Source organism: Rhinolophus ferrumequinum, chromosome 7 (genome assembly GCF_004115265.2).
Source record: "Rhinolophus ferrumequinum isolate MPI-CBG mRhiFer1 chromosome 7, mRhiFer1_v1.p, whole genome shotgun sequence".
In the NCBI taxonomy this organism is placed as follows: domain Eukaryota; kingdom Metazoa; phylum Chordata; class Mammalia; order Chiroptera; family Rhinolophidae; genus Rhinolophus; species Rhinolophus ferrumequinum.
The window spans coordinates 94,149,648-94,166,417 of record NC_046290.1 but is presented as its reverse complement, the minus strand read 5'-3'; the positions used below and the strand labels follow the sequence as shown (position 1 = coordinate 94,166,417).

Below are 16,770 nucleotides of genomic sequence, written 5' to 3'. Positions count from 1 at the left end.
AACTCTGGTATAAACCCAATCTGAATTATTACTATGAAGATATCTAGACTCTCCTCGTCCAAGGTAAACAGCTTCTGTTAACCTGTTGCTCAGTCATCCTTCTGCCTCACCCTACACTTTCTTCACCAGCATCTGCTACTCTAATACAAAAGATTTCTGCATTACTCCTCACGAGAGCCAACACCTCCCTGTTCTCCCCCTTCAAAGCTCAATTACCCGGCTAGCTCTACAACTTCCTCACACAAGACATATATCTTTGACCAAATGGAGGGCAAAGTGTACGCACAGTGTACTTAAGCATACAACTGTCGTGCCAAGAGTTAAGTAGACATCGCTGATGGCAACAGTGATTAGCAAAATTCTCCGGTCGTGTAGTCTATGACTTCAGTTTGCCCAGGAAAAGACTAACCAATGTCTGGTTCACTGGTAGGCTAAGTAAACATTTTGTTGGAATGAAAAATGATAACCTGAATTCTTTCCAAAGTCTTCTATGAATGATAGAAGGCCAAATACTGTTACTGATTCAGAGTATCGAAATTCTTCTTTTGACAACAGGCCTGTAAATTATCTATGCTAGAAGACAGCAGACAAGTACTGCTGAAAATGCTATTACTCAGTCCTTGGAGTAAGATGTACGGTGCCTGTATATCCTGTCAATGATAAATGTTTGCAGCCACTCAACATTCTCCGTTTGCAGCCCCTACTGGAGTTGCCCCTAATGAAGGCAATGATCACATTACTCACAACCTTGAATTTGAGGTGTCTTGAGAAATAAAGGCTCACACGTAGACTTTGGGCACGTTCCGGCTAATAAACAGTAAAGCTCTGTCTTTGGGAATGTTTCTTTCCATTCTTTCCCTTAGCCAAGTCTGTGTCATCTCCAATGTTCAATTTATCACCAATATTTTCTCTGCCTAAACAAAAGTGTGCTGAGGACGTTGCTGTGCTAATTCTGACGCTCAGCCTGAGCTAAGCATTGCTTATACCTTCTCCTCTGCAGGATTCCTGGCACCGGATAATTTCGTTTTCTTACTTCAGTATTTCTCAACCGCTTTTCATGCCACGATAAACACAAGATTCTATAACCTATCCGGCAGACTGGCTGACCTTTACCCGGTGCCCCAGGTACCCTAAGAGCTCAGCGATCGGTATTTTAGTACAGGCAAATTACGCCCTCTTGTGTAACAGTTCACCTTAGTATTTACAAGAATGATTAACTACACAAATTCAGAAACAACCACTGGTTCTTGGCCACAAAAGTTCCTAAGGTTGTAGAAGATCTACAAGTTGTGGTCACTTTTCTGACATTATGCAACAATAAACAAAAATATGGGGAACAAATAAAAACAGACTTGTAGCTCAAATAAAGAAAATAAAACTATTTACACAACTGAGACTTAGACTTCATAGTTCTTTTCTATTGGGCAGTGGTATCAGTGAGCTCCCGGAATTACAGTTTTGTCATTTAAAAAAGAGTCTGTGTGAATAAAGATTAAGGTCTAAATCTGCATGGTCTGACACATTAGCCACATGTGGCCACTGAGCACTTGAAAGAAACAGCTAATTGAATTGAGAGAGTGTAAAATACACACAGAAGTTTCAAATAAAGAATGTAAGTACATGAAACGAAAAATGTAAACTCCTTCATCATGTATGTATATATTTGTATTGATTACAGGTTGAAACAGAGTTGACTACTAGAAAATTTAAAATGACAAACGTTTTGTGACACACATTATATTTCAATTGAACACCATTGGTCTTATTTTCCCCAAACTACTTATGTTCATTGTTAAATCAAGAAGTGCCTGGATTGAGCTTGCACAAGGTATTTTGGGGGGAAGGAAAAGGAATTCCGTCATTTTAAAAACACTGATCTGATAAGGTTTTAACACAAATTCACAATTATTTTACCTGGAGTATTCGTTCTTGGCTGAGTAACTTCAGTAGTACTGTGAGTCAGAAGCTCCGGTCTGTAAAAACACGGCTGATTAACAGAGCACTAGGAAGGCCTTTTTCAAAGACCTTCCCCACACAGCTGTGCATTGCCAGTGATTTGCAATACAGTTCGTTCTGCCTTCTTCTGCAGTGAAAATTACCATTTTGGTGACTCAAGATTATTTTGAAAGTAGGAATTTTCACAGATTTGGTGAGACCGCCTGTATGTCCTCAAAGGCAGTTTAAGCTTAACTGCACAAAACAGTCACCTATCCCCCAGCCAGTTCAGTCTTCTGCTTCTAAACCACAGATGAACTGTGCCACAATACAGCTAGACATATCTAGCGATGCCATCCTCAAGTTGCCTGTCCCTTATACAGTTAGTCCTGACAAGTCCACCACCCATAATCCTTCTGTATTAACAACAGGCCTTCGGGTTCACACTCCTTGCTCCCAAATTATCCATTCTGCTGTCCTTCAAACTCAAGCCAAAATTACATTTTAAAAATGCAAATCCGAATTATTTTCAGGAAATCAACTTTAAAACCTTATAATTACTCCACTGGTCATGTAGGTCCTAAGGCCTTCTTCCACGTGTCCCCCTCAGTCTGTCAATCACGCCATGCCCACAAGTGGTCTCACTCATTCGACATAGAAAGGTGTGCTCAGGTAAACATTCAAGTACCTCTGACAGCTCCCTGGCCCCTCTCATTATTTCTTTTACTCCAAACACCATTCTCTATGTGCGACTGATCAATCTACATGCTACCCTTGACTTCTGTTGCCAAAAGTGCCCAGTGACACTTTCCTGTTGCGATAAGCCTCCCAGAGACAGGGGTCCTATGGGACCCCATTTTGTATATCTGGTCGTGCTGGGTACTAAATGGACATTTGCTCAACGAACAAATCTAAATGTAATACCTTAATTCTAAATGCAAGAGTAAGTCCCACTGAGAGGGGAACAGAAGGCCCACTTTTATGAAATTAATCTTTTCTTAAAGACAATATTAAATGTGTTTCTGCAGATTATAATCTTACCTTTTAATGACAAACTTAATTCGATTGCCCACTTGAATGATTTTTTCCAGCCTCGGGATCCCGTACCACGAGGGGCTTCTAAAAGGAATGTTTTCTGGCAGTCCTTCCACGTACAGATCGTTCGGATGTGCCTCAAATTTCTGATAAGGCACAGCCTTGGCTTCAGTGCTCCCCAAGGCTTCAGCTTTGCGAAAAAAGCAATTCAGGAGACTAAGTTTCTGTTGAAATCGTAGTTTGGTGCAATCCAAAGCAAGGTACACATCAACTTTTAAAAAGCCAAGAATACTCTGGAAACATATGCACTAACTACTGAAGCAGAGTTACTGCAGCAAGTGCAAGTGTAAAGCCCCCCTGCCCCGGTCAAGGGTCACTTGTGGTAGACTGAGCTCTCCAGATTCTAAGACCATCTCAATAGCTCTAAGGCCTTAAAAATATTTTTCTGATATCTTTGGGAAGAAATTAAAGAAAACCATGACACAATAAAAAACACAACTTAAATACTACTTTCTCAAATATATAAAGGCAGATTTTTGCTACTGAATGTTTTCTGAATGTGGTAATCTCCTTTTATTGACTCCTGCACATGAACGTGCGTTCAGCTATACCTTTATTTTGACTGCAACCATGAGATTAACTTTCTTTACCCCTTAAATATCATGAGGGTCCCATTTTAAAAGGAAATAACTTTCTTCAAAAAATTCATAAAATGGCAGCCGGATGGCTCAGTTGGTTAGAGCGCAAACTCTGAGCAACAGGGTTGCCGGTTCGATTCCCACATGGGCCAGTGGGCTGTGCCCCCTGCAACTAAAGATTTAAAACGGTGACTGGACTTGGAGCTGAGCTGCGCCCTCCACAACTAGATTGAAAAACGACGACTTGGAGCTGACGGGCCCTGGAGAAGTGCACTGTGTCCCAATATTCCCCAATAAAAATTAAAAAAAAAAAAATTCATAGAATGGGAAACAAAAATAGTAAGCAAAGACTGATTTAGATTAAAAGAAATGTATCGACCAAAGTAAATGCATGAACTGTGTTTAGATCCATATTCAAACCAAAAATTTTAAAGATACTTTCCAGCTGAATGAGGAAACTCAATGAAGAATTGGAGAAGAGTGGATAAAAAGAAATAGTTACTTCTGTGAGGTGTAATAAATGACACCGTGCTTGTGTAAGGAAATGTCAACACTGTTCGTGGATGCACACTGAGCAAATAAAATGACACGACACCTATGATTTGCTTTATAATATTCCTACAAAGGGAATAAAGAGGAAATGACAAACAAATGTGGAAAAATCTTAACAATCACTGAATGCGAAAGTGGGTATGCAGAATTCACTGTACTATTTTTCTACTTTTGTACTTTTTCTACAATTGAAATTTTAACATGTAAAAGTGAAATTACTAATCCCTGCTCTGAAACCACATCAAAACAGAGCTTTAATAAGAAGGATTCAAACAATTTACACAGTATCAGCATATACAGAGGGTGTCAAAGAAATGTACACACATTTTAAGACAGGAAAAAACGGTATTAAAATTGTAATACTCAACATATATCGATAACAAAAGATGAATACAAGTCACGTGTATACATATTTTTGGCACCCATTTTTTTTGGCACCCCCAGTGAATAGGTTGCCCTTGTATTCTGTACCATTTAAATATTCTACAATCTGATAGTTTAAGAGTGCCTCCCTGAAGAATTAATTTGCATTTCTTTGACTGTTAGATTAACTTTCCTCCCAAATTTAAAGGCCTTCTGTGAATTTCTCCAATGAAAATTTCAAGACGTGTAGTGTTTGACAGTTGTAGAGAATCTACGTTTTCCTCTTTCCTTTTCAGGAAGCTTAACTTAAAGCCGCAATCCTGCGGGCATCTCTCTCTACGTCGCTCTCGTCCTAGACGCCCCTAAGGCCACTAGCAAAAGAGCCAGGTGGTTGTCCGTATGCAACAATCCAGAACTCACACCGATTTTCTCAGCTCTGATATGCAATGCCAAATAATTTTCCACTGGCCAGTTTCTGTTAAGAACACTAACTCGTCACCAGCCTCCTCTTTTCATGAGGCACAAGTCAGCTTGCTTGGCAAGCGTGGGTGATGTTAACAGGTTTGGCTGTTTCTTTTACTGGCTCAACTTCCAGAACTAAAGGTGAGGACAAAGGTTAAGCCTGTTCACGCAGACACCCATTATCGTGTCACCTACTCCTGAATTACAATGATACTATGGTGACATCTCAAATGATAAACAATGTTCATCATCGGATTTATTTTATTAATGTCTTGGAAGTATAATGATTTTTTAAGTGGTGGAGATTCTTTAGTTTATTGTTCATTAGCTGATTTCTGGCCACATTAAGAGGAGATAAATTATCACTAAGGTCTTACATTTGTGCTGGGTAGTCAGGGATATTAAAGACTAAGAAAACCTTAAACTTCTGACTTTTTCCTGATGCACTACATTCTGAGGGAGTTAAACAGTGTAAGTCAAAGTACATGGGTTCTGCAAACAACACAAAGTTAGTGACCTCAGTTTGTAGCTGCCACTTGAGTTGCACCTAAAAACTGGTTTACTGGGACTTTTAAAACCCAGTGCCATGCACTCCTCTTGGAAACCATAGGACAAACACGAATCCTCATTTTTTGTGGTGAAACTCAAATGGTTTCCTTCACAAAACAGTGAGAACAGGGAGGGGAGGCCCCAGTGCCAGTGTCCGGCAGAAGTGTGACACAGAGCCAATCCTTCCCTGCCACCGGGATAACCCAGTGGTCCAACCACACACACTGCCCTGCACTGCAGCCTTCTGTGCCCGTGCCAGCTGTGGCACTCCTGCACTTCCTACGGTCTTCTCAGTGTTCTACTAGGTTGGTGCATAAGTAATTGCAGTTGAAAAGGTTGAAAATAATTGCAAAAACTGCAATTACTTTTGCACCGACCTAATAATTTAATAAGGCCCAAGGTGCACGATGTGACTGGAAGGCTCCCTGTGTCTGAGGGCTTTAGAAGGCACTGTGAAGACACTCCCATTCAGTAAGGATTCGCCGCATATCTGAGCAGGCACAGTTCTAGCCATCAAGAAGACACAAGCTCTGGGCTGTCACCTACTGTGTTCCAGCAGAAGGAAATAGACAACCAGCAGTGCGCTGAGGAAAACCAAAGGGTGATAAGCGATAGCGGGCTCAGTGGTTTATGTCAGATGGCCACTCAGTGAAGACCTCTCCAATGTGGTCACATTTAAACGGAGACGTAAATAAAAGGAGAGGCACAAAAAGACCTGAGGTAAGAGCATTCCAATGCAACAGTCTCAAGGCGGGTATGACCTTAGAGCAAAAGAAAACAAGTATGTGGTCAGTCTAGCAAGTGGGATAGAGGATGAGGTGATATTAGAAGAAAGGCAGGTGGCCATGACCAGGGACTGTGGAGTTTACTCCAAGTACAAAAGGAAACCGAAGATTAGAAAGCAGGAAAGTGATAAGCTCCATTTTACGTTTTTAATGAGATTAAAATCTGGCTGCTTTGTGTCACTGGCTTTGACTACAGTGATAGATAGCAGTGATGAAGAAAAGGGTACAGATTTGGGGTATGCTTTAAACGTACAGTCAGCAAGAGGCCTTTGAAAATGAAAAAAAATCAAGGGTAACTCCTAGGGGGTTTGGCTTGGACAAACGCGTAGAGTGTGTGCTGCTGGGCAGACTGGGAAAGGAACGTGTTGCAGAACGGAAATCGAGGGCTCTATCTAGAACCTGTGAAGTCTGAAAAGGTATTAAATAGGTGGGTGAGTATAAAGGTCTGGATTGAGGGAAATTTTTAGGGCTAGAAACTGAAATTTGAAAGTCATCAGAATATACGTCTGTGGCTGTGTCGTGCACGTTGAGCCCCACAGGGCTGGAGAGGCACCAGCCGCTGCGTGGGGAGCAAGCCAAGGCCACTGCTTGAAGGGGGCCCCGGCCTCAGTGCCTGTGTCTGGCAAAGCATGTGTGAGACCAAGAGACAATCCTTCCCTGCCACTGGGATAACCAAGAGTTTTGACGGACCTTTGAGCACACACTGAAATAGTGAGGAGCCAGATTTAATAAGGAAATTAGTAATTTGGCCTGGGCCCCTCCAGCACAATGGCTGAGGGTCCAGTTGGAGGTGACATGTTTCAATGGCAAGCACAGTTGTGGGTCCTAATGACAGCCCAGCTCAAAGCCGTGTATTCTTTTTGACGATTCCTTTTCCTACAGACTGCCCCTTCAAGCCACCTAAGACTGCATTTACAACAAGGATTTATCATCCAATTATTAATAGTAATGGCAGCATTTGTCTCGATATTCTAAGATCACAGTGGTCTCCTACTCCAACTATTTCTAACGGTGTTTTATCTAGTTGTTCACAGCTATGTGATCTAAACCCAGGTGACCCCCTAGTGCCAGAAACTGCATGGACCTGTAAAACACAGAGAGGTTAAGTCCCACGGAGTATCCTGGGAACGGGCTCGGACGTGTACCACACGGTACTACCTGAGCGTCAGGATAACCTGCACTATAGCTGGGCTATATTTTAAATTACTGTTCCTTTTATTGATTTTCTTATCTGGCTGCTCCCGTCAGACCTCATCTTTTTTAATTTATTTTTTGTTCACCTCCCTCCATTCATTCACATGCTCATCTGAGAAGACTCAAGTTCTTCCACTTTTGGACAATGAACTGCTTTTGGAAACTGTAAAGTAGTTATAAGACAACAGCTGCCCAAGATTCAGAATCTTTTAAAAAATGGAGCATGTGTATGATGTGGCCAACGTCTTCACTCTCGCTGGGTTATGAGACTAAAACTTCATTCTTCACTGCTCTAACATGCTGAAGACATTATCTGAGCGGGGGGGAGATGGACATGCACTCGTCACATCAAAGGAAGCACGTTATTCTAGCAGCATCCATCCTGTTTAAACCTCCCACTGTTAGAGATGAGGTTATATGGCATACTTAACGCTCATAACTGATGTGGCTGGAGAATTGGTACTGAAGTCATAGCATCTGCAGAACAGAAAATATGATGCATTTTATGCATGTCAGTAAAGGGACGACCTGTTCTTATTCTATAAAGACTGGAAATTGCAAGTCAAACACACTTTGTATTCCAAAATGGGGTCTCAAACATTTTGTACTTCTCATTTAAATGGTTAGGAGGCTTGGAGCTATTAATTAAGCTATCTTCCAACACACTGTTTAGTATAGCACTGAATAAATGATGCAAGTTGTCAATGGATAGTCAACTAATAGTTCTGCTAGTAACTGACTTATTTTTCTTCAATAAAGTTGCATAAACCAAATGAAAAAAAAAAAGTCATCCACATATAGACCATGTATTATTTTTAAGATATGAGACGAAGTCTGATCACCTATGGAGAAGGCACAACAAGAAAAGAGAAAGGGGGCTCGGGACTGAGCTGCAGAGAACCACTCCCAAAATTTTAAAAATGAACAAAAGGGAGGTGACATCAAGAGAATGAGAACGACAGACAATGAGACAGGAAGAAACCAAGAATCAATAAGGTTTGAAACTTTCCATAAAAATAGTTTAAAATAGTTTTAAAAAGAAAAAGAAGAAGAAAGATGACTATGTTGAAAGCTGCTGAGAAGTAGGATAAGCAGGGGACAGAGTGACTTTGGTGACCAACAGGCTGCAGTGATAACCCTCACTTAAGCGTGCTAAGTGTTTAGGGACACAACACAGCAGGCACAGCCCACGGGATCAGCACGACAGTGTGGGCCTGCTGCGTTTCCTGGTAACCACGCTACCCTTCCCAGCACTCCCGTGACCACTGCCCGGACAACCTCCTTGGTCCAGAGCAGCACACTAAACATCGTTAAGGTCCCTGTGCTGAAAAACCCACACTGTATAAACAGCACTCAGTGAAGAGTACTGTTCTCTCCCCTTCTGTACAGGTTTAAAACTTTTCATAATAAACACATATTTGAAAACAACAGAAGAAAACTGGGAGTGAGTCATATTCATCGTATTTACAGTCTTATTATACTTTAGCTGGGGGGTAAAGTTAGACTCACCAAATTTTTTGCAGAAAAGCTGATCTACCATCTTTCGTAATTTAGTGATTCTGGCATACCACTCTTCCTTTACTGTAAGAATAACAAATATACAAATTTCCTCAATTTGATAGCATTAATATATTATAATTATAAATTAGGCAGTATTATTTTTGTTTTGACTAAAATTACTTCTAAGATTTCAGATTGTGTTCATTCAATTTACTCAAGAACAGCTAGCAGATGATTTTTGCAATGATAGATTTAGGCATGTAAGACTGCTGGCAATCTTTGCATTATACAAAATCCAAGGGATACGACTTCCATTTTATAGACCTACCCCACTCCAGTCCAGAACAAAAGCAAGAGAACAAATCACAATTTGCTTCAAAACACATTGAACAAACAAGCGATGATACCACTGGCTATATATGCTTTAAGAGGTAAATCTTTTTATGTCCTGGGTATAATGGTGAATGATTATTCAATTCAGTGATGCAGGCCTGGGTAATAAATTATTCAATGCATTATAGCAGATGAAGTTTGCATCTCACAAGTAGAACAGAAAGGCTTCTTTTAGTCTACCAAGAAATGTGATGCTTGTACTTATTTATAATGGGTTGTTATTAAGAAGAAAATGAGTTTATTCTTCTAGAGTACTGGACAATATTCTGACATTGTATGTTTCTTATATGTAACCTTTTGATTTGACACAAGACTGAAGACTTACCTCCTGAAGCTGGTTTATCAAGCTGTAAGTCTTCACGTGTTGAATTCAGAAGTTCATGTCTGAAAGGTGAAAAAAAGTTCTAAACATTCACAAGGTAATACTGAGCAAAAGTAGTAACTACTAGTACTTATTAATATTCAGTCATCAAGATCAGTTTAAAAAGAAAAGACAATGTGGACCCTTGAGTATAATTAAATCCTGATTTCTTGAGATTTCCACAGAGTAATAAAACTAAATGGTAATTGCATAGTTTCATAAGGTACTTCGCAGAGCGTGTATCTTCACAGAAAGAGAGATAACTTTGCAACCCAAAAGCATTTTATGAAATCATAACAGCAAAGGAAGCAAACTACAAAAATTTTAAATGAGATCCTTTAATTTTATATTATATTCAAGACTACCTTACTTCAATATATATAAACTGGTTATAAAAATCGTAAATATGGGCAGCCGGATGGCTCAGTTGGTTAGAACACGAGCTCTGAACAACAGGGTTGCCGGTTTGATTCCCACATGGGCCAGTGAGCTGCGCCCTCCACAACTACATTGAAGGACAACGACTTGGAGCTGATGGGCCCTGGAGAAACACACTTGTTCTCCAGGTGTATGTTCCCCAATATCCCTCAATAAAAACTTAAAAAAAAAAAAATCGTGAATATATCTCGATACTAACATTTACAGGACAATATACTTGCTTATTTTTGTAATATACAAACAGCCTATAAAACATAACTTCTTGATGACAGAATTTTTACAATCTAACTTCCATATCCTATATCACTCTATTTTGTTGTAATGGCCTCAAGTAATAGGGCGGGGTGGGGAATACCACAGACAAGCATAACCATGTCTATATTAACAATAACCCCAGAAATGATGGAAACTAATATAGGATTAAGTCAATGGTATACATAATATTTGATCAATATTAGTGAGCTGTAAAAGAAAACATTTGCTAAACTCTATATAATTACCCTACTAAATAAACAAAAGAGTTTAAGTGTATCAAGACTAACCACATTAACCTTTGGGGAAAGGCTTTAAAAGGTCCTTTAAAACTACAGCTTCCCATGAACGAGCACCCTGACGACTTGAAATAGGCTGTGCAGAGCACAAAGTATCTTGTGATGAGCTTGCATCAACATTTAAACATCCAAACACAGAGTTTTATAATGTTATATACTTTAAGATTAGCAAAACCTGTAAAATCATTTATATTTTCTTTATTGTTATTAAAAATTAAATTTAAAAACTAACAAGTTAAACAATTTAATGACAGTACAAAGGATTTCTTAAAAAAATAAATTTATTTACATATCAACGTGTAGCGGCGAGAGGGATTCTCGTTTATGGCTCTTGGCTAGTGTCAGGGTTTTAGAAAAAGCCAATCTGTTTACCATTTGATTTCATGAGAGACTACTAAATCTTTGAACTACAGTTTAATGAAAAGAAAAATAACTGTTAACAACAAGTTCCTTCCTGTGGAGGACAGCTCACCTATTATCTTGAGGGATCTCTTGGGCCCTTTTAGTTAAATCTTAAAAGCTCCTGTCATTCCCTTATTTAATTAGTCAATACAGAGGGGCAAGCTTGCGTGGTTGTACTTTTTGATCAAGGTGGTTGTTAATTTCCCCATTTCTCAACAGTATCAGAGCGTTACTAGAGTAATGAAGTTGAACACTTTTGCAATTGATATGGCTATTATCCTACTAATATATACATTCATTGTTTATAGCTTAAGTACAGAGGGTGCCAAAAAAAATGTATACATGTTTTAAGTAAGGAAAACTGTGTTAAAATTGTAATACTCAATATATACCAATAACAAAAGATGAATACAAGGCCTGTTTGACTTCTGCAATTACAAGGGGTGCTCAAAGTGGTTACCATCAGCATCCAGACACGGCAGATTATGGCGAACTACTGCTTGAGCAACGTTGACCAAAGTGTCCACTTGTGTACGTTTTTTTGGCACCCCCAGTAGATGTCAGAAAATTTTTTAAAAATCAGCGAAGCACATGACTCAAAAAGACTCATTCATAATAGAAGGACTTAAAATGCCTTGTATTTGAGGAGAAGTGAACCCATCCCCATTCCCGGGGGGTGAGTACTGCTTGGTCTAAACACATCATGTTATCTTTCCTATGCCTGCGCCTGGCTGAGGAACAAGCACTTGACATAATTCTAACCAGAGAATTAAGGCCGCATTCCAAGGTTTCCTTGATCTCAAAGGAAACACAGAAAACTATTATCTCTCCTTCATAGATGTGTCTGGATGTGAGGCCTCAAACTATGCATCTAGCTCAAGGAAACTATCAGCATGAGGAAGGAATAATCTAGAAAAGAGAAGAAACAAAGTCCAACTGCCATGGTTTTAACCATCCTATCTATCTCTGACTTCCTGGCTAGGTAGGAGAAGTATCTTATTGTATTAAGCTAATCTGAATAAGGGTTTTTGTTAATTACTTCTGGAGAGACATCCTAACTGCTGCTACTTTTCCTTTTCCAAGTCGGAAAATCTCTATTTGCTTTCATACACATTTGGCAAGTTTGGCTGACCACAGAATTTGAGGTTCAAATCATTTTCACTTAGAACCTGGGAAGATTTGCTTGACATTGTTACAACATCCATTACTGCTCAAAGCAGGTTTATCATCAGTATGATTTCCATTCTTTATGGATGACCTGGTTTGACTCTCTAGAACCTAATGATCTTTTCCCTATCCTTAGGGCACTGAAACTTTATGAAGTGACTCATTTTTTTTTTTTTGAAGTGACTCATTTTTGATACTCTCCGCTTTTCACTTTAAGTCAGATATCACTAGATGAAGATTCAATATCCTTTCTCATGTCTCATATACACAATCTTCTTTACAACTGACAAGACTAACAACCCTCCAGCCCTGTCATTGAAAATTTTAGTTTAGCAATTATATTTTATTATTTCCTAGACAACTATTTGTCAATTTTTCCCTTTTACAAATATATCTAGTACTTGTTTCATGGGTGTAATAGGAAGTTTCCATATATTTGCATTGCTAAATCTGTTGATAAATGACCTCTTAGTGTTTTAACCCTTTTACTGTAATCTTAATAGAATCTAAGAGAGTACAAAATGTGGCTGCTATTTTTAAATGGAAGCATTCACACTTCTAGTCCCAACTGCTGCAGTCAACTTTATCTAAAAGCTCCTTTATGCCAACGCTAAAAAATTTATAGCATTCTGCTATCTTAGCTTTTCTTTCCATTCTTACTTCTATTGTTTCATTTATTTTTACAGTTTACATATACTTCCACATGATTTAAAAAATTCAGACCTAAAAGAAGACACTGATACCATATCATTTACTTTCTTTAACATATTTAGCAGAAAATTGAAAGAGAAAAAATGACAGTTGTATGCCAATCAGGTATGAGCAGATGCTCGTGTTCCAAAAGCCAACTCTGGCATGACTGACAAAATCTTACACACAGGCACATTGAAAAGTGGAAAATAAAACAATATATAATAATTCACACTTAATTTAAATATAGCCCTGATGGTTGATGAATTATTTGTCAACAATAAAAAAAAAAAGGTGCATTAATCAGGAGCAAGCACAGAAAAGAGCCGAAGAATCTTACTTTTTAATCACAAAACGAATCCTTTCCTTTGCAAGTAATATCCTTTCGAGGCGAGGAATTCCGTAGGTAGATGGCCTCCTGAAAGGAATTCCTTCCGGAAGTCCTTCTACATAAAGATCTTCAACATGTGACTGGAAAAGAGGGTATGGGATCGTCACAGGACCTTTGGCTTTTATAGCTTGAGCTTTAAGGATAAAAAGAGGGAAAAGAAGAATATTAAATACAAAGATTAAGCACAGTTTGCAGAAAAGAATATAATAGTTGTATATGTATTGCTCTTAACTTTTATAACTTTATTTATGTTAATTATAATTCAATCCGAAGAAAAACAGTACAAAAAAACTAAAAGGAAACACCAAAGATGCCAATGCTCTATTTAACCAAATCTGCAGTGAACTAATGTATTATTTTAAGGTAATGTAGGCACAGCCAGACTCTCTGTTGAAATCTGAACCACAAATGAACACAGAAAAACATACCAGTTAATATTAGCTAATACATACAGTGTGCAATGGAAGAGAAATAGTGTTTCTAAAACATTTAAAACATCAGTATAAAACTGATTTTTAAAAATATAACTGACACAGAAAATTTAACTACAAAAAATTGTGCAAGATTTATGTACTCAAGAGTAAAATAGTGCAACAGCTACAAAAGTCAAAAAGCATGGGGAGTGTTAAGAATCAAATATATTCAATACTGTAATATCTTTGTGCGGTGACAGATCACGACGATCACTTCGTAAGATATAAAGGTCAAACCATTATATGTTGTACACCTGAAACTAATATAATAATGTGTGCAACCATAATTTAAAAAAGAATCAATTGTAACGAACAGACATTGATTTTATTAAACAAAGTATAAAGGGTCAATAGGGGACATTGAAATATCACTGGGTATTAAATGTTTTTAGATGTGATAATGTTTTTAGATGTGAGATTAAGATAATGCCTTCTTCTCACCCAACTCCCCATTTGAAATGCAGACTTTTGAGAGGTGAAATGACGTAATGTCTAGGACATTGGAGTTTTAAAATATTCTTACATCAAAAAGAGATGGGACAGGAGAGGACATGAAAGGAAATACTGTAAAATGTTAAAGGTTGTTGAACTCGGGTAATGGATACTTAGAGAGTCTTTGTATTCTTTACTTTTGTTTTTGTTTGGAACTTTTCATAATAAAAAGGTACTAAAAAGTATCAGTTATGTTCATCTATAACACAGACACATTTATAGTTAGCATTAACAATTTCACAGGTCAGCCTTTTGACACTAAGTAAAGCAATGCCAAATCTTCTATGACTGCAGACAGATACCAGTATTCTTACAAAGGCTTCCGTTACATTAATTCACACAGCAGTTACCTAAATGCTTACTAAAATGCTTTCTAGTAAGCTGAAAGAACAGCAGAGGTGCTACTGACACTGCCCAAAAGGTTCCAAAGCCAAAATGACTCCTATGGCCTTCCCCCCCACCTCTCCTCCCCTAGGAACGGCCATCTGAACAGCTCCACTTTGTTGCTGGCATTTTATGTAAAAGTCTATTTGCTAAACATTAATATTTGTACTAAAATTTCAAGTGTCCCATATTACACATTAGTGAGTGAGATTTAACATTCTTGTACTACATCTGAAAATCATATTCACATCTAACAATAACAGCTTCTCCTAAGGCAATCACCATGTTATAGTGCTTCCCACACAGAGTATGTTACGTGTTTTTGCTTTGAAATGGACTAATTAAAATCAATGGCAAAAGGCTCTGACTATTGAAAAGAAGGATAAACACTAAGAAAACCTTAAGAAATACCTGAAAATATTAAGGAAAAGTTACTGAATTCATTATTAAATTTAATCCTAAATCTTCATCGAGGGGTAGATTATCATCCATGATAAAGAGAGAAACAGGCATTTCAAGTTTATTAAAGTAAACGATGCCAATGCAGTTTATCATTTAAAAACTTCACTTAGAAAAATTCAGTGATGCAAGACAGCAGTACAGATTAATTTTCAAGTTAAAATTCAATGTATTATACAATTTTACAGTTGATTGCAAAGAATTTTCCAAATAATATTAATAAAAAACCAGCAAAACGGAGATTTTTAAATGATTATTGCTATTTCTGGGTGAGCATGTGAAATATACCATCACATGATAATGAATTGCTTCTTTGACCACCATATAAAGGACAGAATAGTAAAATAAAAGGGAATTCGAGCTCTAACTTAAACTCAATTATATATCAAGATAAAATAAGGGCATCTAAATGAATACTCAGTTTATAATAACAGATTAAGAAAAACTAAGAAAATAATCTTCAATTAAATCTCCAAGATCCAGGAGTTTGCAACAAATATATAAATAAATTCCCACATATACACGCTGAAAATTTAAAAGAAATGCTAATTGAGACTTAAAGGAGGAAAAAAAAACTTTATCTAAACTTTGTAGTAATCCAGAAACAAAGTTTCTAACATTTGGACAGACACTATCCAATGACCTTTGCAGAGACAGATATATAATAAGGCACAATTCACTGGGAGAAATGGACTTGCTCACATTAGATGAACAGTACCTCCATTGTTAAAAAGCTTATGAACAAAATATTACAAGAATTTTTTAGTTTAAACTTACCATATTTTCTTTCAAACAACTCTTCGACTTGTTTACGTAGATCAGTAATTCGAGCATTCCATTTCTCTGAAAAATGAGAGAAAAGTTAAATCTCAGTAATAAATCCCTGTTTAGTGCACTAGTAAGTTTTTAAGATGATCCAACATCTAATGTTTTATTTTCTACATAACACATCCTGATTTTTAATTACCCATCTCCATCTTTATAATTTTACTGCTTTCCCAAGAACGTTTTCCTTTTTTGTGGTTCTTAGAATTTGGTTCAATAAGAGATTATAGAGGATGTTTTCAAGTTTATTTTTGAAACACTTCAAACCAAGTACCTCTTTTAGCCCTGTAATTTCTGACAAGTGGGAGGGCAGTAAAGTTCAGTACACTAAAACACTACAAAATTCGGGAAAAAAAGTAGGGAGATCTCCGAGGTCATTCAGGAAACTTTCTAAATCATGTCTATTTTGTATGGAAATAAGACTTTATATATAGCTGCAATTTACAATCAAGTGTTAAAAGAATATAAATATATGTAAACTCACTCTCTCTCACGCGCGCTCTCTCTCTCTCTCTCTCTATATATATATATATATATACATATATTCAATTTATATCCAGTAATTGTGACTATGACAAGTTAAAGTATTAAAATGTTATTTTTAAAAAAGTATTTAAGTTAAATCTATTTTATCTATTCAAAACACAGGTCACAAACACAATTTGCCACTAGTATTTTATTTTGTCCCTTCAAAAAGCTACATCATCCACTGAGGGTTTGCACAGATTAGC

The 16,770-nt window shown here is 37.5% G+C and overlaps 1 protein-coding gene across 11 annotated transcripts in view; it reads right to left on the bottom strand.

Moving 5' to 3' along the window:
• The window catches only part of GTF2I (general transcription factor IIi), a 94,054-nt gene that overhangs the window by 18,746 nt on the left and 58,538 nt on the right, over positions 1-16,770 (bottom strand). For all 11 annotated transcript variants that reach the window (XM_033111040.1, XM_033111037.1, XM_033111039.1 and 8 more), the window contains 6 exons: positions 15,992-16,057; positions 13,356-13,539; positions 9,732-9,790; positions 9,023-9,094; positions 2,977-3,160; positions 1,915-1,973 (listed from right to left, as the gene is read on the bottom strand). In XM_033111040.1, the coding sequence (XP_032966931.1) occupies positions 1,915-1,973; positions 2,977-3,160; positions 9,023-9,094; positions 9,732-9,790; positions 13,356-13,539; positions 15,992-16,057 (624 nt within the window). The remainder of the gene's footprint in view (positions 1-1,914; positions 1,974-2,976; positions 3,161-9,022; positions 9,095-9,731; positions 9,791-13,355; positions 13,540-15,991; positions 16,058-16,770) is intronic.